The sequence below is a fragment of the Oryctolagus cuniculus genome, chromosome 6 (assembly GCF_051225735.1).
Source record: "Oryctolagus cuniculus isolate XC-2025 breed Fujian yellow rabbit chromosome 6, ASM5122573v1, whole genome shotgun sequence".
NCBI classification, from domain to species: domain Eukaryota; kingdom Metazoa; phylum Chordata; class Mammalia; order Lagomorpha; family Leporidae; genus Oryctolagus; species Oryctolagus cuniculus.
In genome coordinates, this window is record NC_142872.1 from 2,802,522 (window position 1) to 2,823,455 (window position 20,934).

A 20,934-nucleotide genomic window follows, 5' to 3' on the forward strand; every position below is an offset into this window, starting at 1 on the left:
CCAAGAATCAAAGTTCTAACCTCACCTTCAAACTCAAGCCTAGAGCTGGTAACCAAGTCAATGTCCTGCAAAGTCAACAGGTTTCCATCACCTCCCATAGCTGAACCCTTGCCAAGTCGTATCCATGCAAATGCCTTCCTTTCCATAGGGTGCACTCCTCAAGAACACTGCCACTCACACCATGATCCAAATATTCCTTACCCAAATGATGCAAGAATTTCTAGTCATTCCTTACACTGGGATGATGTGGGAATTTCCAAACAGGTCTTCCTGCCTCTTTTCTTTCCTCACCCTCACATATACATACACAGCTTATTTTCCAAGAAGTAATCAAAAGGATCTCTAAATACAAATCTAAATGCATGTACCAACCCTACTCTTTAACCTTCACTAAATCCCTTTAACATGGTTCTAACCAAACATCGCTAGCTAATATACCCTGACCTCAGAATCAGCATTTTAGTCATTCTGGTCTGGTTGAAAAGCCCACAAGAGCATTTCAGGCATGGAAAGCCAAGACACTATGGCAAAAACTGTCCTACATGAAGGACCTCACTGAGTGAGACCCCAGAGGAAAAAAATGGTCATCAAAGAAGGAGGTACTTTTCTCTCAAGGGAGAACTCCCGCTTTGCTTATGGCCTTGTCTAAACACTAACAATTTGTGGATTCAAAAGGCTTCCATAGCCTAGGCAGCTCATGTCAAGAGCCTCGGATGATCACTGACATCATACACAGGAGTGTTAATTGTTAAATTAACAATAGGAGTCACTGTGCACTAACTTCCCATGCAGGATCTGTGTCCTCAAAGAGTTATAATTGAGAATTAACAGTAAAACTTGTTCTCAAAGCTTTATTTCATTTCAGTGTATTAAGTGGAAGATATTCTTTGTCTCATAAGTTTTTTTTTGAGTTTTAGAAGAAAGGAATTTAGTTAGTAATTACAAACATTGCAAAAGCAGAAAGAACACTCCATCTAGACTTAAAAAATGGCTCTTAAAGGCACACCACTTTTTTTTTCAATAATGATGATAAGGTAATAATTGCTCAGCTCCATGAAATTGCCAACAGATACACCATGCATTTTCTATTAAATCTCTGATTGAGATTTGATTTGATGAACACTTGTAACAAGCCAAGGGGACTTGAAGAAGTCCCTATTACCAATAGGTAGTAATGGAGGTGGAAGGAATGACTTGCAGGATTGTCCTCTGGATGGAAAATAAAAGAACTATTGCAGCTATATGATCATCACAGCATTTCTAGTCCAGTCACTATGGAACCTGGATAACTGTTCATCCTGAGTATATCCTGAGGTCTGAGATGAATGTAAATGTAAATGAGATGATGAAAATCCAAAAAGGTCTGTGAAAACTGGGAAGGGATGAAACCATACATTTTCAACAAACTGAGAGTCTGGTAGAAGTAAGGAGTAATACAACCAAAAAGATTGTAACAAAATAAATCATTGTAAAGTTACATTAACACAAAAGTGTACTACATTTGAGTCACCACTTCTGATGCAATGGGTACCACCCAGATTTCATTCCAAGTTCTTGTCTCTGGGCAAGAAGGAATTGAAGGAAGAAAAGTAGGAAAAGGGGATAATGAATGAAAGATTTTAAAAGGGATTGTATGCTCATTAATAAAGAAAAATTCAGGAGATGAGTGTTACAATTCATGGGATTTTTTTAATCTCTCTTTTTTTTACAGAGTTACAGTGAAAGAGAGACAGAAAGATCTTTCCATTGGTTCACCCCCCAAAGGGCCACTACAACCAGAACTATGCCGATCTGAAGCCAGGAGCCAGGTGCTTCCTCCTGGTCTCCCATGCAGGGGCAGGGGCCCAAGGACTTGGGCCATCCTCCACTGCCTTCCCAGGCCACAACAGAGAGCTGGACTGGAAGAGAAGCAACTGGGACCAGAAGCCGGGGCCCATCTGGGATGCTGTGGCCGCAGGCAGAGGATTAACCAAGTGAGCCACGGTGCTGGCCCCAACTCATAGGATTTGAGGTAGTCTCTTTATGGAACGAGAATAATGTGCTGGACAACACCTATTTGAATATTCAAATTGATCTCACGTAGTGTACTCTAATCCAGATAGTGTACTCTAACACAGATGAACTGGAAATCCTCATGAGTATATAGAACACCATAAGCTCATTCCCTTTAGCTAGACACAACACCCACCATCCACTGCTGGAGTACAGTATTATGGCTGGAATATATGCTAATTGACATGCCTGTGGTCACATCACCAGTATGCACAATAATGTGGGGAAAGAACACTGGGTGGACAAAATTGCTATACAACAAATAACTTTGTAATTGATGAAGATGGGATACCAAATAACTGCTGTACTAACTGTTGTAACTTTTGGATATTTCTTTGCAAAATTTATATATGTAAGTACAGTTCATATACTTGGTCCCACTCACAATAATGGGAAACCAAAAACACAGGTTGTGTAAAGGAAGAACGGTTAACAAGACTCTGTCACAATTCATCATGTGAATTGTCTAATACTTCCTGAGGTGTGATTCCACCAAGAGTTCTTCCAGACACATTATATTTAAGGGACTTCTCTCTCTATAATCTTGTTAAATTTTGCAAAAGTTCACCTTACAATAAAGGTTTTTCCAACCACATTACAATGACAGGATTTTTCCTAAGTGTGAGCTTTCAGTTACCCACTGAGATGACTTATGATACAAAAACTTTTCGATGAATACATGTTTTCTAATTTCTGAGTCTCTTCATGTGAGCTGATGACTGATTTATGGAAGAGGAATTTCATGTTCATTAAATTGATTTATTTTCTTTATGAATTCCCCGGCATCTGCTGATGTCTAATTGCTGACTAAAGGTTTTCTCAAATTTACTGCATTTGAAGGATATAAGCTATTGTGAATTCTGTATCTATGCAGGCCTTAATTACAGGAAAATACTTTTCCACATTCATTACAATCTTAAGAAACACATTATGTAAATTCTTTGATGACTGATTTCTGACAAATGGCTTTTTTCACATTATAATATTTATAACCTTTCTCCCTTCCATGGGTCCCTGTTGTTTGGGGTATGATTTCAAGGGAACGGCTTTGTCACACTAACTACACTGATTTTGGGAAAAAGCACTTCACATTCATTATATTCTTAAACTCTCTCCCTTGTTTGACTCCCATAATGTGTTGAGGCACTGTTTCTGACAAAAGGATTTCCAACATTCATTACATTCATAACACTTCTACCTTGTGAATTTTCTGATGTTACAAGGAGCTTTCCAATACGCATTACATTCATAAGGTTTCTCTGCCATATGAATTCTTTGATTTCTTATAAGCTCTGATTTCTGGATAAAAGCTTTTCCACATGCATTATATTCAAAGGGTTTTTTTCAAATATGAATTTGATTATCTGAAATGAGGGTTAAATTATGGCTGAAGGTGTTCCAAATCATTACATTTATAATGTTCTTATGTTTGATAATGATTTGCACCAAGAGTTGTCCACATTTGTTCCATTCAAAACATTCTCCCCTGTGTGAATTTTGATGTTTGCTGAGATTTAATTTGCATAAAGAGGCTTTTCCAAAGTCATTACATAAATGAAGTTTCTCCCCTGTATGAATTCTCTGATGTATGTTGTGTATCATTGCCACAGGCTTTGCCACAGTTGTTATATTCATGAAGTCTATCTCCTGTGTGAATTCTCTAGTGTCTTATGAGGTGTGATTTATAGCAAAAGGTTTTTCAACAGTCATTACATTCATAAGGTTTCACTGCTGTGTGAACTGTGTGATGTTTGATGAGGTCTGACTTAAGGCCAAAGGCTTTCCTATAGTTATTACATTCATAAGGTTTCTCCCCAGTGTGAATTCTTTGATGCATTCTGAGTTGTGAATTATGGGCAAAGGCCACAGTCATTACATTCATAAGGTTTCTCCCTGTGTAAACTGATGTTTGCTGAGGTCTGATTTGCCCAAAAGGGCTTTTATGAGGTTTCTCCCCTGTGTGAATTCTCTGATCCATTCTGAGTTGTGACTTATGGTGCAAGGTTTTTCCAGTCGCTACATTCATAAGGTTTCTATTTTGTGTGAATTCTGTTTTCTGAGATCTGATTTGCACAAAACATCTTTTCCATAGCATAAGATTTCTCCTCTGTGTGAAGTCTGATGTTTAATGAGGCCTGACTTATGGCCAAAGGATTTTCCGCAGTCACCACATTCATAAGGTTTCTCCCCTGTGTGCATTCTCTGATGTCTAATGAGTTTTGATTTATAAAAAAAGATTTTTCCACAGTCACTGCATTCATAAGGTTTCTCCCCCATGTGAATTCTCTGATGTTTGGTGAGCTCCAATTTATTAGTTATGCCTAAGTGTCCAACTCCATTGCTTGTTTCCCTAGGTGCTTCCTTAATGGTAAAACTTGTTCTCAAGGACTTACTTTCTTTTAATGTATTAAGTGGAGGAAATTCTATTGTCTCATAAGTTATAGTTATGTCAGTGCTTGTAAAAGATGTTATCATTCTTGGTGCTTCTTTAAAATTAATTAAGTGTCTAAAAAAAAGAAGTGAAATTAACTTCAAGATGCAATGATTTTGAACAGCTCTTGTCTTGACTGTTGAGCATTTTTCTTTCTTTTTTTTTTTTGGTGAAAATTGTTGAACCCTTTACTTAGTACAGAGTTGGTCTTCCATGTGTAAAGTTAATTGAAAATAAATCTTAGTGGAGAATGGGACTGGGAATGGGAGAGGGAAGAAGAGGACAGGTGGGTGTGTGGGTGGGAGGGAGGGTGGGTATGGTGAGAAGAATCACTATATTCTTAAAGCTGTACTTATGAAATGCATGAAGTTTGTGTTTCTTAAATAAAAGGTTTCTTTGGAAAAATAAATAAATCCCATTAGCATGGCTCTTAACATATATCACCAGCTAACATATTCTTTATTAACTTCCTGCCCACCTTCCCCCATGACAAAGTAAGCTCCATGAGGGCAAGTAGTTTTGTGCTTGCATTTCACACATAGTACAAATACATTAGTCATTAAAGAACAACTATACTATTGCATATCATATTTTCTGTTGTCTACAAAGTCCAGCAGAGCTCAGCCTCCTTGTCCTCATCTCACTCCTCCATAGTTCTCTCCCCTGCTCCTTTCTGCTTCCAGGTCATTACAAGAGCTGATCCTCTGTCTGGGATACTGCTCACTCTTCTGTGCTTAAGTACTACACATCCTCCCTTCTAAGCTCAGGTATTGTCCCCTCAAGGCAGCCATACGTGACATCCAAACGAAAGCAGATTCCTTTCCACATGTTCCCTGTTCCTTCCTAGCTCTCAGTCCCTCAATTAAATCTATATTCTCATGGTACAGTAAGCTTCATGAGAGCAGGGAGTCTATGTTTCTCAGTTTACCATATTCTATAGTGCCTGATATTGTATGGGCACACTGCAGTGTCTCAACCAATATCAAAGAAAAGAAAACATGGAGGAGAGGAAGGAATGTTAGGTGGGTATGAAAGAGGAAAAAGAAGGGAGGAGGAACGGATAGTCCCTGAACACAGCCTCGGACCTCCAAAATAGGCCATGCTTTTACTTCTCCAAGGCTTGAGTGACACAAAGCAGATGCCAAAAAGAGATGCCATAATCAGTTTCAACTACCTTAATATATCCCTAACTGTGCGGGCCAGCTGCACCAGTCGAACAGAACCTGAAGGAGGGAGTGGGAATGAAAAGAGGGACAAGGGCTCAGAGAATGGAACCAAGACAACAAAGCTGATCAAGGCTCGTTCATTCTAGTCTCAGCGATATTTTATACATAACTAGCTGCAGCTCAAGGCAATACAGACGTTAACAACACATGCAAGCAACTTATCGGGCTTTCTGCAGCACAGTCATAGCATAGTTAATTTTAGCAGAGTGTTCTTTTTTGATCATTCTCCTTCAACATGGGAGTACGTGACTGTCTCATCCCAGGAATTCCACAAGCCAAGATTGACCTTGACTTGTCTATGACTTGTTTATGGGCTGCCTACATCTCCCCCTTTTTTATTCAATTGAGAATGGCCTCTGTCTTAGGTTGCCCTCAGTCATCTCTGTCCTTACCCGTCATTGGTAACTCTGGCAGCTTGGCCTAGAGCCCTGTCTTAGGTTGGTACAGGATGCTGAGTGTCTTAGCCGTCTCTGAGGACCATTCCAGCTTGACATTAGGTGAGAGTAGAAATATACAGCCAAATATTAATTATTTTGATTACGAAAGAGGTTTGGTACAAAGCTTTAAATGATGAATCTCAGTCCATACAGACTGTAGCAAAGTCAGCATAAATTGAAGAACACACAGAAAACATCACATACAAAGTAGGAAAAACAGTAGCGGTCCAGCATTGTGGCACAGTGGGTTAATGCCCTAGCCTGAAGCACCGGCATCCCATATGGCCGCCGGTTCGAGACCTGACTACTCCACTTCCAATCCAGTTCTCTGCCGTGGCCTGGGAATACAGTGGAAGATGGCTCAAGTCCTTGGGCCCCTGTACCCACGTGGGAGACCCGGAAGAAGCTCCTGGATTCTGGCTTTGGATCGGTGCAGCTCCAGCCGTTGCGGCCATCTGGGGCGTGAACCAGCAGATGGAAGACACCCCTCCCCCCACCTCTCCTCTCTCTGTGTAACTCTGACTTTCAAATAAATAAATAAATAAAATAGAAACAAAACAGAAAACTTTAAAAAAAAGAAGAAAAGAAGAAACATGGGGAATCCTAGCTCTCTTACAGATGGGGAATGCCAAGATCTAAAGATGCAGGAAGCTGAACTCCAGAAACCACTGAACTGCAAACTTCAGGCACAGAAGATACTTCTTCCTAAGAAGAAAATGAGGGGATGGGGGGTATATGGGGAAGACTCAGAAAAGGCTAAAAAAAAAAAATCCCTGAACAACTACCAAAACCTTCCCCAAGACTGAAGCATCTACCACCTAACCTTTTAGAAATGTGCCGCCATTTAACTCTACTCTCCTGGACCGCTTTCAGCTGCGCTCACTGTATGTTTCCCCTCCCTGCCATGGGCTCTACTGTGAATTTGAGTAAAGGTGATGGTTAAAGAGACAAACAGAGGCTGTCTGCACACACTCGCTATACAGTCACATTATTATGCTGTCCTAAGTCTTTAGGGAGGTGCCCCCACAGTTCCTCGAACCAAGAAACATCACTGTATCAGCCTACAGCTTTGTCCTCAGTGGTCTTGAGTTGACTGGGCAAACAGAGGGTTTCTCAAGGTGGGCCTTCTTCACACTGGGCCAGGTAATTCTTTCTTGCGGTTGGGAAGGGGCTGTATTATGCGCTGCAGGATGTTTAGAGCACTGCTGGTTCTACTTGCTAGGTGTGTTCTACAGTTCTAAAAGTTTTTCATTTTGCAAAACTGAAACTGCACCCATCGAATTCAACTCCTCTTCGTCTCCTCCCCTTCCAGCCCCTGGCAGCTGCCATCCTAGTTTTTTGAACGTTCGACTTCTTTAGCTCCCTCCGTGTCGCTCCCCCTCTTCGTGGAGGAGCAACACAGGACCCTGCGCTGTTCTTTCTGTCTGCTCGGCCCTCCCCGGGTTTGCTGCTGGTTCTTCCCGGGTTGGCTACTATCCCTTCCACCTCCGTGGAAGGGCAGTTCCCCCTGGCCGCATTCCCCACTTCCGCAGGGGAGCGGCACACCGCCGGCCGGCTCGTCTCGGGGGCTGCACGGGTTCCCTTAGATGTTCCCCATAGATGTTCCTGGTGCATGCCGTCTCTCTCCTCCTTTATAGTCCTCCTCCGCCAATCCCAACTCGGCTGCCCACACGCCGAGTACGCTGCTCTCCTCCAATCAGGAGTAGGTCCTACAGTTAATTGGTTGAACTGGAGGCAGCTGTGCGGAAGCTGTTTACTTCTCTCCCAGCGCCATATTGTGGGAGAGCAGATGCATAGAATAAGTCTTAATTCCAGTAACAGTCTAGTCCGGTTTGCTCCCCACACCTCCGCAAGTCTAATCCTGCAGCGTCGGTGTTCGTCACTGACTGACGGCATCAGCATCACGTCCTCACGTTCGGCCATGGCGGAGGCTGTGACGAGAGCTCCCTCCGCTTACGGGCCGATTACACTGCTCTATAAATATATCGCACGCTCTGCTCCCACTTACCTTTCCATAGATACTCAGGGTGCTTCCACAAAGGAGCACGGTTTCCACAACCGCCGGAGAAGCGAGGCCTCACAGCAGCCATGGGAACAGGAAGGCTTCCTACACTCCTGCACTCCCGTCCACGGGGGTCCTGCCGGCTTCGACGCCCGCGGGCGACACGCGTCTGTCCCAGGCACCGCGCGGCTGCGGACCAGCTGAGCAGGCCGGCCGGGTGGGCCTGACGAGCTCCTCCGCGGCCCACAGCCGCGCTGCGCACACTGACCCCTGAGAGGCCAGCACCGGACTTCCCAGGCACCCTCTCCTCAGGCGCTAAGGGCGGGCAGGGAACAGGCCGGCCTCACGAGGGCGGAGGGGAACGGCGCCCGCGAGCCAGGGCTTCGAAGCCCTGCGAGCCCGCCCAGCTCTCACAGCTCAGGAAACAGCCCTTCAGGTTCTTCCGTCACGTGGGCCTGTAGCCGCCGGAACTTCATTGGCCCAAGCTCCGAGAGAGCAGGAAGAGCCGGAAGTGACGGCCAATGGGAGCTAGCTAGCCAGCCGCGAGGCCCGCCCCCACGATTTGCGCGTGCGCAGTGTATCTGGGCAGGTTGGCGGGTTTGGGTTGGCGGAGCCGTGGCAGCAGACGGGGCGGCCGCTCGCTCTGCTGGCTCCGGCGTGGCCTGCACCTCACGCCCTGTGGAAAGGAGCCGGTGGGCGGAGGTTCCCCGGCACAGGTGGGAGCAGTCTTTCGCGAGGAGCACGCGTGGGGACAGCGAAGGGCCGGCGCCTCGCGCCCTCGCACGGCCGCGCTGAGCCGAGCAGCTTCTGTCCACAGAGCGTCGGGACCGCGCGGCCATGCGCCCCGTCGCCATTGCGCCCCGCCTCCTGCTGGCCTGCAGCCTGGCCCTCGGGCCCCTGCTGGCAGGTGAGAGACCGGGGTCTTCCCGCCCCTCGCTCCCACGTGCAGCCGGCATCGGCGTGCGCGGCCCACATTCCCGCCAGCTCCTGGTTCCTGTGAGTGCAGGGGTCGGGAACGGGGGAGGATGGCGGGGTAGCTCTGGTTCTGGAGTTGTTCTGAGAGGGTGGGAACGTTTGCCTGCCCGCGGCAAAAGCCATTCAGTTTTCTGTCTTTTGTTTTCCTAACAGTCTCTTGGGAGATTCAGATGCGTGACCTAGAGGAGAAGGATGTTGATGAATTCAGTTCCAGTGGTTTTAAATGCCCAACTTGTATTGCAGTACAGGGAAGAAAATGTCATGTAGAATTCAAATGGTGTGCAGCAGATCAAATAAACTGTTTTGAATTCTTGGGCATCATAAACACAGGTACTTTTCTAGGAGGCGCTATTTTGTAGATGCTGAGCGTGTGACACTGTCACAACCTTACGGGGCACACAGCAAAGTTGAGGGGAAACCAGCTTTTGTACAAATAGCTTAGAAATGAGGACAGAGCAGTATCCTGACTTTGAAAATATGGCCAATTGCTTTCTCACAGTAATTGACTTATGGCTTTATACATGGATTTATTGATGGGCTCCATAGTTTTGAGGGAGTTAGTTCAACATACTGCTTAGCCTTCATCTTCTGCAAACTTTGAGTAGTTTTTGTTTGTTTTTAAGACATAGGCAATTTGTGTTTTCCTGCCTCTGGATTATTTTCATTTTCAGCGTAAAATGTTTGGAGACAGGGGATGATTGAACTTAAGCTTTCTTCAAAGGAATCAAAGGAGAACGCTTCACTATGCTCACTTAAGAAAACCCGGTACAAAATTCTAAATTAACTGAAGATATGAATGTTCTAAGTGAATGAAAACTGGTAGCATGGGATAGCTTGAAGTGCAGTGGGCAAAGTTCCGTGAGGGTTGGGTTGTTTCCACTTCCTTCTGCTCACTCTGGGGGAGCTCTGCCTTCCTCAAGTTCCTCACTGGGAGGTAACTGCTGTGCCCAGCCATGTTATTTGCCTCTTGCATCCTCATGTTTGTACTTTGCACAATTTGCCTAACACCAAGTCTTTGCTTTAAAACAACAATAGAGGTGAGGTGAAAGCATCAACAGCAGAGTCCCAGCCGTGGGAAAGATGGTGTAGAAAGGAAACACAGTCTGAACTAGGCCTTCTTCGTGGCCATTGGTATTCTTAAATGATAACTCAGACCTAGAATTAGAGAAGATTAGAAAACAGAGGCTGGGTTGCCAACTGATGGCGGGAGCTGGAAATGCATTCATCTACATAAAGCTTAGAAAATACCCCCACTATCTGATTCACTGTGAGGAGCTGTGAGAGGGTGTGAGGATTTTGAGGCCCAGTGTTTGGAGAATACCATTCCAACTCATGTCCCTGCTAGAGATAACCAGGTCACTCTTGCCACTCACACAGGAGTGTGCTTTCATTTATATTTTGATCCATACCAGTCTGGGTAAAGGCAAAGGATAAGGAGGGAGGAAGAGAGTGGAAGTCTCATGTATGGTTTCTTACAGGTATTAGCAACATGACTATTGAAGTGAAGAAGTGCATACGAGCAGAACTATGTGAAGAGAAGATAACTTATTATGTGGGTTTTCCAGTTACTAATGGGACTAGGAATTGCAAATCAGCCATCAAAAATGGGGCCAGAGGCAGACCAGCAGCTCCCATCTTCCTTGTTCTCTTCCTGGGGAAGCTGCTTCACTGAGCTCCTGCAAGGACCCAGCCACCTGCATTTGTGAATTAAACTTGCATTGTTTGTTTATACTCGTAGATTGTTAATGACTGTTAACTTCTCCATAGGTGTATCTGTTGTGCATGCATTAACTCAGCAAGATCTAGCTGTGTACTCAGCCTCACACAAAGTCAGTCAGGGTGAAAATCAGTCAGTACTGGGCCTTTACCTTCAGAAACTGAGGACACATGCAGGTAAAATGCTTAGAGAGCAACACATGAAGCACCAACAAGAACAGTAGGATGCTGCTCAAGTAGCCAAGGGTCATTGCTTTGGACACAAGATAGGAGGATAAGGATTTGGGGAAAAGTTGAGACTTTGGATGACCTTGAGAAGACCTGCACTACATGGCAGCAGGAGTTGTATGACTTGAGACATGGAGATGGGGAAGTGGGCAGAAGCCAAGGGGCAGTAGCTGAGGTGGATGGCAGTGGGTAGTCCGTGAGTATTGGTAAATACTCCTAGATGGGCCTGACTGGATGTGTCTTTCTGTGAGCCGTGGAAGGTGCTACCCCTGGGAGCACACAGAGGACTTGTGCTGAGCAAAGGCTTGCTCTGTGGTAGAAAGCAGTTCCTTTTGCTCCATGGTCTGAAAGCGGTATTCTCTGGTTATCACCCCCTGGCTGCTCATTAGAATCATCAGAGAGCCTGAAACTAGCATCCTCATCACAGGCCCTCTGCCAGAAATTTGGAATCAGTTGATCTGGGTGTAGGCTGGTCCTACCGCCACCACCCTTTGTTTTTGGCCTTTGCTTGCTTTTATTTTAATTCCTCGCTCCCAGGGTAGTCTAATTTTCAGCCACTATTTTTAAAGATTTATTTATTTATTTGAAAGGCAGAGTTACAGAGAAAGAGGGAGAGATATACACAGAGAGAAAGAGAGATCTTCTGTCAGCTGGTTCACTCCCCAAATGGCTGCAACAGTTAGGGCTGGGCCAGGCCAAAGCCAGGAGACAAGAGTTTCTTCTGGGTCTCCCACATGGGTACAGGGGCCCAAGCATTTGGGCCATCTTCCACTGCTTTTCCCAGGCCATTAGCAGGAAGTGGATTGGAAGTAGAGCAGTGGGTACATGAACCAGCACCCATATTGGGATGACAGCATTGCAGGTCATGGTTTTACCCAATACACCACAAGGCCAGCTCCAGAAGATTTTTATTATAATAAATAATATATGTAAGGTGGCAATACAAACATTAAAACACTTTGCTGATATTGTTAAAGTTACACATGGGTTTTCAAAATTTGCAATAGCTGTTTCATTATGTTACTAAATGGATGGGGTAGTCCTTTGACCTAGCAAGCAGGTAAGCCACCAGTTAGTATACCCATATCCTGCATCTGAGTTCCTTGATTCTATACCCAGCTCTGGCTCCTAATTCCAGCTTCCTGCTAACACACATCCCAGAAGGCAGCAGATGGTGGCTCAAGTATGCTGATTCCTGCCAACCTCATGAGAGACCAGCATCAGATTCCATGCTCCTGGCTCTGGCTTGCCCAACCCTCCATTTAGGGAGTTAACTGATGTATGGGAACTCTGACTCAATAAATATTGAAGAAAAAATAATAGGGGCTGGTGCTGTTGCGTAGTGGGTAAAGCCGCTCCTTGCAGTGCCGTCATCCCATTTGGGCACCAGTTCAAGTCCTGGCTGCTCCACTTCCAATCCAGTTCTCTTCTATGGTCTGGGAAAGCAGTAGAACATGGCCCATGTCCTTGGGCCCCTGTACCCATGTGGGAAACCTAGAAGAAGCTCCTGGCTCCTGACTTCAGATTGGCACAGCTCTGGCTGTTGTGGCCATCTGGGGAGTGAACAAGCAGATTGAAGACCTCTCTCTTTCTCTCTCTGCCTCTGCCTCTCTGTAACTCTACCTTCCAAATAAATAAACATCTTTAAAAACAAAAAAAAAATGATGCCAAGTAGACACAAGAATTAAGTAACTTAGTTTGGATGAATTTCACTTTAAAGTCTCATCAGGAGAGAGATGTCCACAAGATGGCAAAATAGAACAACCTTCTTTGCCCTCACACAAAACCAAATGTAGACTGCTATCCACTAATCATAATGACTCCCAGAGGCCCATTCAGAAATGCAAAGGAGGAAAAAATAGAGAATATCTACAAATAAATGGCCACTGGTGGGTTCAGCCCGCCTGAGATGCCAGGAGATGGCTAGAAACAAGGAAGGAATATGGGGGCTTTGGCGTCACCCATGTGCTGGGGACCCTAGGGTCTCCAGCAGCAGGCACCAGCATCTTTTGCTGCCAGATGACTGCTTGGGCTTGGATATGATGTGAATGAGGGCCCCAGAGTTTCATGGGCCGAAGTTTAATCCACATTGTGAGGCAGCAGGAGGGTGGAAACAGAGGGTGGCCTCTGGAACATGAGTTGGATTCGCCGAGGTCATCAGGAGTGACTGAATCCTGGTGGCTTTGTAAGAACAGAGAGACCACAGAGGACACACCAGCTGCTGGTCACTTGTGCTCCCCATCTCTCACCAGGTCATGAACCTTGGGACCAAATACAGCCCTTCGTCCTGGGGTCTCAGGATCTCTGAGCCACCATAAACCTCTGCATTAAAACTTACCCAGTCTGTGGTATTCTGCTCTTGGCTATAAAAAAGCAGACTAATATGCTCACCAACAGCCACTCCTGCCAGGGAACCCTAGCGAGGGAGACGCAGCCACCCTCCTGCGCCCAGGAGCAGCTTCAGGAAGGGAGCTGCCCCTTCTCCCGGCCCCAGCATGCGCCGACCCGCACACACCAGACTGTAGATCTGCTTAGGTAGCTACACTGGCCCAGTCCATATGGACTGGTAACGCCGACACCACAGCGTGCCCGAGTCTTTCTACCGGTGCCAGAGCTCCAGCTCCAGCTCCTGACCCACTGTAACTGCACGAGCCCACGCAGCGCGCTCTGCTCCGGGGCTGCTCGGCGGGCACCTGTGCCTTCCGCGGTGGCTGTCCATACATGGTACAGCCGCCGGTCCGTTCCATTGCTGCGCACATCCCAGAGCCGAGGTCTGGCCAGCTCCCGTGGCCACCCCACCGTGCACTGAGAGCTCGCGCCCCAGCGATACAGTCGGCCGCAGCCACTCCTGGCCAGCAGCGCGTGGCCCGGCCCAGAGCACCCTGAAAGCTCTGGCGTTGGAGCTCCAAGAAGCCACCGTGTGATCCGCGTCGGTGGCCTCCAGGACCCTGAAGTGGCACATCTGTGTTCCTTTAAGCCACAGAGTTTGTGATAATTTGTTATCACGTAAATGAAAAACAAATACAAGCTATTAAAAAAATGTTACTGCATTCTAAACGTATGCAGCCAGTGAACTGGGCAGCCTGCTTCTTTCTAGGAAACTGGGTTCAACTCTCCCAGCTGGGCTGGGTCACTGGCCTCTTGGTGCCTCAGTTGCCCCATCTGTAAAGTGGTCATTGGACTTTTCTGACGCTCACCTGAGTTGATCCTGGTCAAGTGCTTAGAAGAGAGTCTGGCACCCACTCAACCTTCCTGGCATGCCAGGAATGGTCAGCGGCCCTCAGTCCAGCCCCCTCCTCCCGGGAAAGAGGAGCTGACTCCCAGGGGGACAGACAGAAGACTGCAAGGACCACCACACCACCCAGATCAGCTGCTCTGTGGCTGGAAAACAAAGAGGAGCTGGGCGTGGGACCTGGTACCATCACAGAGCTGCCGTCTCTGCTCTGGAGAAACCAGCAAAAGCGGTCAAACCACATGCTGTTCCCATATCGGGTGTCCCTCAGTCTCGGCAGAAGGGCCTGGCTAAGAGAAGCCCTCTGCCCACTCCCTGGCTTAGAGCCCAGGTGGACTACGTGTGTTCTGGATGCTCCAGCCTGTTCAAGCCAGCAGACGTCCCCTCTCAGGCAGAAGACAAGAACCATGAGTCTGGGGGGTTCCTTGAGGCTGCGTTTCTTGGACGATCGAGCCACTCCTTTGGCTGGTCTCTGCTGCTCTTGCCATGAATTGAGTCAGGACTGGCTGCTCAGCGTAACGAAGCCCTTGGTCTTTCAGTGGTTCACAAAGAGCTTATCTTTTTGCTGACAGTGTGGTCCATGTAGGCATTCCTGTTTGGGACAGTGTTTTGAATGGACGCTCTAGTCATCAGTGAAGGGTTGATCTCTTTTTTTTTTTTTTTTTTTAGATTTATTTATTTATTTGAGAGAATTATAGACAGAATGAGGGAGACAAGGAGAGAGGTCCCCCATCCACTTCCCAAGTGGCCTCAATAGCCGGAGCTGAGCCGATCTGAAGTCGGGAGCCTCCTCCAGATCCAGTGGATGCAGGGGCCCAAGCACCTGGGCCATCTTCCATTCGAACAGGTGCCCACATGGTATGCCAGCCCTGCAGGTGGAGGCCTAACCCGTGCCACAGCGCCAGCCCCGAGGGCTGATCTTACTGATACCGAGACTCAGTCCCCCTAGGGACAAGGGCCACCTTACACAGTCACCAAGCACAGAGGGCCATGCAGGAAGGACACGGTGACCCAGTCCTGGAGCCAAGCTCTCCCTTGGGCCACAGAACCTCGGTGGGCAGAGGGATGCCATCCAGCTGCATGCCTAGGGGGCTTCAGGGTGAGACCCGGCCTGGGAGGGAGAGAGGCAGCCCCAGTCTTACAGACCCACAGAGGAGGAGCAGCCTTGGGGCATTCCTTTCTTTGATGCAACAACAGGGGGTAGCTCCTGTGTGGGAAACTGCAGAAGCCAGGGTCCCTGTGAGCAGATCAAGGGTTCCTTCACTGGGGTTCAGCACTGGCTTGAGGCCTGCAAGGGCCTGCCCTGCTGAACCCTCTTCACAGGCACCATGGGGAGCGCAGCTGTGGCTGCCATGGTTCCAGCCCTGTGAGTGAGGGCACAGCTCTTTGGGCTCCTGAGGGGACCACCCCCATTCTTTGAACTTAATGCTAAAGCGACTGCCTCTGCCTGTGTCCTCCCCAGTGGCCACCCATCCCGGGGAGCAGAGGGTCGCAGAGCACATGGGGAGACTTCTACACACGAGGTGCTGAGGCGGTGGGGATGCGGTTATGCCTGGGGCTTCATGAGCTGCGAGCAGGGACCCCTGGGCTCTGAAGCGTTCGATCAGAATGAGTCTCCCGGGAACGCAGTCCAAGATTGGGAGCAGAAACCAAGAATACCAGGACAGAGGTGCATCCCGGGACGTGTGCCGAGGATGAGGGTTGAGTGACAAAGTGGAGACTCAGACTCCTGTAAATGCCAGGAACCCAGAGCCCTCGAGTGGGGCTGCTTGAGGTGAAGAAGCCATTAGAAGAGAGAGCAGGCCTCTTTTTCCTTGACTGAAGTACAAACAAGCCATCACACACACATGCACAGAAGTACCGGCTCTTTAATTCTGCCCGGAGGGGTAGACGTCGGGGAAGGGAGACATCTGTAGGGGACATCTGCTGGCTTGAACAGGCTGGATCTGTAGGATCATGGGCTTGGCAGTGCCTGAGAGCTCACAGGAAGACTTTGAGCAGGAAGAGGCTGGACAGCATCGATGAGGTGGCAGACAGCAGGGCGGGGCCCCCACTGCTGGGGTCTATGCAGCGGGTCCAGATCTTTATGCCAGACAACACTTGTTGACCCTTCAAGTTGCAAGCATTCTCAGTGGCACAGCCCATACCGTACATGGCTAAGCCGTCAAACGCTAGGAGAAAGTCAGGAGTCAGTGTCCCTCTCCTCCGGCCGCACCTACATCCCAGGTCACTCCTGCTCCCTCTGGTGAAGGCAGATGCACTCACAGTTCCCTGAAAGGCAGCAGCTATGGCTCCAGTCCCACCCCGACCAAGTCTTATTTCCTTCTGGCCCCAGCGCCTCCCCAGTTTAGGAGTGGCCCTAAATAGATGCCGCTCTCTGAAGCTGGGCTGAGACTGAGGCCTTGGGGGCCCGACGAGGGGAGAGAAGTGAGGGGGGAACAAGGCCACAGGGCAGGTCTGGTGTGTTTGCTAAAACCGGAGGTCTGCAGATCCTCCTGCCCCTCAGACCCCTTCTCCCCAGGCTGCACGCTTCCTGGAAGGTCGGGCTAGGGGACCTGTGTGTGTGCACAGGGTGCACTTCGTGCAGAGGGTTGGGGTGGAGAGACTGTGCCTCTGCGGCAGCCCTAACCCTCGGCATCCTGAGTGATGCCCCACCTTCCTCCTCCATCGCAGCTCTTCTTGCCAAAGAGCCAGTCTCAAGCCCTCCTTCAACATTTTCTGGGGCCAGCACTGTGACATAATAGGTAAAGCCACCACTTGCAGTGCCAGCATCCCATATGGGCACAGGTTTGAGCCCTGGCTGCTCCTCTTCCGATCCAGCTCTCTGCTGTGGCTTGGGAAAGCAGTGGAGGATGGCCCAAGTCCTTAGGCCCCTGCACCCGCATGGGAGACCCAGAGGAAGCTCCTGGCTCCTGACTTTGGCTCGGCACAGCTCTGGCCATTGCAGCCAATTGGGAAGTGAACCAGCAGATGGAAGACCTTTCTCTCTCTGCCTCTCCTCTGTGTACCTCTAAATTTAAAATAAATAAATCTTTTTAAAAAGAAGTTTAAAAAATATCCATAAGAAAAGCATTAACTAGCCTTCATTCCCACCACACTCTCTTCCATCGTCTAGCCATCTCCTGAAACACCACAATTCCACAAAACATTTTAAAAGTTGGTCAGAGACAAGCAGAGACAGTGTCCCATTGAGGTGCATGGTCTAGAAAGAAAAAAGACCATGGAAATACTAGAGGAAAAATTCCTGCCTGCATGGGACACACATCCTTCACCACACTCTGAAACTCAGAACATTACTCCTATGGATTTCAGAATGACACCAGGCCAAAACTTAGGGCCTCGTCGAGGGGCTGGGAGGGGCAGTGGCAGTGACAAAGGCAACTAGAAGTGAGGTAGTGTTACCTCTCATTGCCGGTGAGCCAAGGTTCCATACCAGGCCTCAGTCTGCAGTGGGGAGCGGCAGCTGTGTGCCCCTCCACCCCTCTCCTCTGCTCCCCTGCCCTGCCCTCCTCTACCCTGCCCTCCCTTCTTCCCTTCCTCTCCTCTATTCCTCCTCCCTCTCCTCTCTTCCTCCCCTCTCACTTCCTCTCTCCCCTCTACTTCTCCCCTCTCTTCCCCCTTCCCCCTCCTGCTAAAGCGTTTCCTTCCAACCTTGGAGGGACATCCAAGCTCTCTGCCCAGCACCACCCCTTGCTTGGTGTGGTGGTCGGCCTCTCTCAGGACCCCAGTTGTTCCACCCCTCGGTGCTCAGATCGTTCCCTGTGCAGACCCCTCTCGAGTTGTATACAGTTGGTCTGTGTGTTTAACAGGGCACAAACAGAAGTCACTTCTGAGGTTGGGTTTTTAAAACTGCAGTCCCCTCTCACTCTCTCCCTCCGTGTCTCCTATCACTTGCTGTGCAGGAGGCCAGCTGAAAGGTCATAGGACACATGGCAGGCCTGGTGAAGAAGCCCAGGTCCAGATGAGTGAGCCAAGGACGCATCCCCTGCTCACTCTTTCATGACAACCTCGGGAGTGACCCTGGGCTAGCACTGCCCACCTGTGCCACTGCCAGGCTCTGGACCTGCAGACAAGGTGTTGTGTTGACGCTGCCACATTTGAGGATGCTTGGTTACCCAGTGACAGACAGCTGAGGCACTGTTCTTCAGGAAGGTGAACCCCAGCCTGCCCAGGGAGTGCTCATACCTGTGGCGACAACCTCCACGCACTTTGTCTCCCGCCCTGTGCAGGGCAGGTCAGTGGTGCCACAGAAGACACTTTCCTCGCTGTAGCAGGCAGGGCATTTGACACCGTTGGGGTCTGGTGACTTCTGAGACACTGGGTGAAGAGAGACGCATGTTTCCCAACGGAGTGGACTGGGAAAGTGGGCCAGGAGCATTGTGTCTGCCACCTCCCAGATCAGGACTCTTCTGGGCTTCTCCCACCAAAAAAATAAAAAACTAGGGAAAGTGTCTAACTAGGATGGCTAGGATGGCGTGGGCGGTGTTGGGTAGGAGAATGTAATCAGAAGGAGTTCTCCCTCTTCCTGCCTGCCCTGGCTGGAGACAGTCTCTGTGATGAGGAGAGGAGACCCCTGACCAGTGGCAGAGCTGCAGACTCACATGGGAGGACGCCCCCAGGGGTCCCAGAGCCTGCACTCAGAGCATCCATCCACACTGCTCCAAGGAGGAGAGGCCATCGGCAGCAGTCAGTGGGCGACTGGGTGGCAGGAAGGAGCCCAGAGGACGGAGGCTGAAAGCCGTGGATGGGGATAGGCGGGTGGGGAGCAGGGCGGGCAGTGGCACGCACCGAACACGTCCTTTTGGTTGCAAAGCTCGCTGCTACAGCACTGGAGGTCGTACCCGAATGTCCGCTCATTCCCCAGAGTTGCTGAGAAGGCCAGTGGGGTGCAGGTGTTGGAAGAACAGCCTTTTTCCTGGGAGGACTGCTGGACTTTCCCTGCACGGAACCGAACCCCAGGAGAGCTCCTGTCTGAGCCGCAGACAGCAGGACCCGTGTCCGCAGGGACTCTGTCGCCCCCCTCTCCACCCCGGCCTTTCCACTCCTCCAAGGCCCTTCCGCATCGTCCGTTTTGTAGGAGGAAGCAGTGGAGGGATGACTTGAGAGAATTGCTGGAAAAGGAGTGGAGGCCTCTGGACTGCCCAGGACCCCACCCCACACCCTGATCCAGGCTGGACATGTTGTGAGGAGGTCAGAGGGCACAGACGAGGTCAAGGGCAGAGCCCCTGCATCCTGCTTCTGAGCAAGGCACCCCTGCCTCTGAGCACCCGCTCCGGCTGCTCTGAGCATGTCCCGACGTGGGCAGGGCTAGGACCTACCTGATTCATTAAATTCTTGCTTGTAGTGGAAGCAGCCTTGAGTGGCTTCACATGTTGCCTGCAAGCCGGAAGTGCACTGCAGTGGAGAGCATTCTGTGCACTTGTAACTCTCTACCCAAGGAGACAATGGCCAAACAGTCACTCAGCGGCGGAAGCCACCCCCAATCAGGTAACACTTCTAGCAGCTGTGCCTTCTGACAATGGGCCTGGGGTCCTGAAGTCCCAAGCCGGGCCAAGGCACCCCCAAGGAACCTGTTTCCCACCCCACCCTTTGCTCCAGGAGAAAGGGGCCCTCGATGCACTCCTTACCCACGGTGCTGAAAAGGAAGGTGGTGAGGATGCAGGTGGTGATGACACATGCCCTGGTGGGGGACGAAGCCATAGCAGCTCCTTGGACACCTGCTCAAAGCCCAAGTGAGAGCGCAGGGGTCAGGGCTATCCAGCGACCCAGGTGCCCAGCCAGTGCCGCCCAGTCGTCCCTCCCCCCTCCATTCGTTCAGCAGGGGAGAACTGGTGGAGCCCCAGCTCTGTGCTATATTTGGCTCTCGTGGGGGACATGGAAAGGGAAAGGACGCAGAGCCCCTGCCCAGGTGTGGGAGCTGTTAGGGGGCAGTCACGCTTCTGAGGAGGGGGTGACAGCAGCTCTCTGGGTGCCAGGACAGGGCTGGGGCCTCAGCCAACAGCACAGGTTTCCAGTTTCAAAGTTGCCCTCCTGTATAGCCCCCCACCCACCACTGGAAATGCTCACCGCTGGTTTCTTCAAGGCTTCCGAGAGAAGGTCTCTGAGCCGGGGGAGCAGGATGCACTGGCCTAGAGTGGACAGGACCAGGCTGCTGAGCTTCTCCCCCACCCCTCAGTCACTCTTACCTTTATAGGCCCAGCATCCCCCCAGCACTGTGGAGAGTTACAATCTTGGCCCAGCACCAGGTCCACTAAATTTCCTTGTAGGTAAAGGGCTCTGGGCAAATAGAACTGGCCCAGCCCCAAGTCCAGCAGGTCTCCTGATCTATGAGGACAGCCACTCCCCTGACCTGCAGCCGGGGACGCTCCTTGGAGGCCCGGGTGGAGAGCAGAGGGGGACTGGGCCTTGCTGAAGTCCAGAGCAGGAAGTGAGGGAGGGGCAGCCCCGAGAGGGAGCCCAGCCTCTGTTGCAACAGATGGCCGGTAGAGGGTGCAGCTCAGGAAATGGGAGCGCTTGTTTCACTCTGAATTCATACCTCGTTTTCCAGAGTAGCCTTCAGCCAACACAAGTTGCCTCAGAGACAGATGTGTGTGTGTGTGTGTACACCCACACACTAGATACAGCCCTCCAGGGAC

The 20,934-nt window shown here is 49.6% G+C and overlaps 2 protein-coding genes and 1 long non-coding RNA gene across 5 annotated transcripts in view; 1 reads left to right on the forward strand and 2 right to left on the reverse strand.

The window, feature by feature from the left end:
• Positions 1–8,294, reverse strand: part of LOC108175951 (olfactory receptor 2T27) — a 31,228-nt gene extending 22,934 nt beyond the window's left edge. For both annotated transcript variants that reach the window (XM_089334745.1, XM_089334744.1), the window contains exon 1: positions 8,155–8,294. The gene's annotated coding sequence lies outside the window, so the exon portion shown is untranslated. The remainder of the gene's footprint in view (positions 1–8,154) is intronic.
• A 621-nt stretch (positions 8,295–8,915) lies between these two features.
• Positions 8,916–10,850, forward strand: LOC127489504 (uncharacterized). 2 transcript variants are annotated; one of them, XR_007917420.3, is made up of 3 exons: positions 8,916–9,055; positions 9,277–9,453; positions 10,602–10,850. It is a non-coding gene; the product is annotated as an uncharacterized LOC127489504 (long non-coding RNA). The 2 variants fall into 2 exon arrangements; XR_016234993.1 differs by having other exon boundaries at positions 9,015–9,144.
• Positions 10,851–16,149: 5,299 nt separating this feature from the next.
• On the reverse strand, positions 16,150–20,010 carry LOC127482769 (protein RoBo-1). The gene is made up of 5 exons (XM_051841076.3): positions 19,927–20,010; positions 19,618–19,728; positions 19,088–19,237; positions 18,485–18,616; positions 16,150–16,470 (listed from the first exon to the last, which is right to left on the reverse strand). Exons 1-5 carry the CDS (start codon positions 19,997–19,999, stop codon positions 16,280–16,282), a joined length of 657 nt encoding a protein of 218 aa, XP_051697036.1. The 5' UTR covers positions 20,000–20,010; the 3' UTR covers positions 16,150–16,279.
• Positions 20,011–20,934: the final 924 nt, after the last annotated feature.

What these genes read in the sequence shown, in the direction of transcription:
- LOC127482769 (XM_051841076.3), bottom strand. Translation starts at nt 19,999, where the DNA reads ATGGCTTCGTCCCCCACCAGGGCATGTGTCATCACCACCTGCATCCTC. An exon ending in CTTCCTTTTCAGCACCGTGG is followed by an intron (nt 19,729 to 19,926) that starts GTAAGGAGTGCA and finishes CTCCTTGGGTAG; the next exon opens with AGAGTTACAAGTGCACAGAA. An exon ending in CGTGGAGGTTGTCGCCACAG is followed by an intron (nt 16,471 to 18,484) that starts GTATGAGCACTC and finishes ACTTTCTCCTAG; the next exon opens with CGTTTGACGGCTTAGCCATG.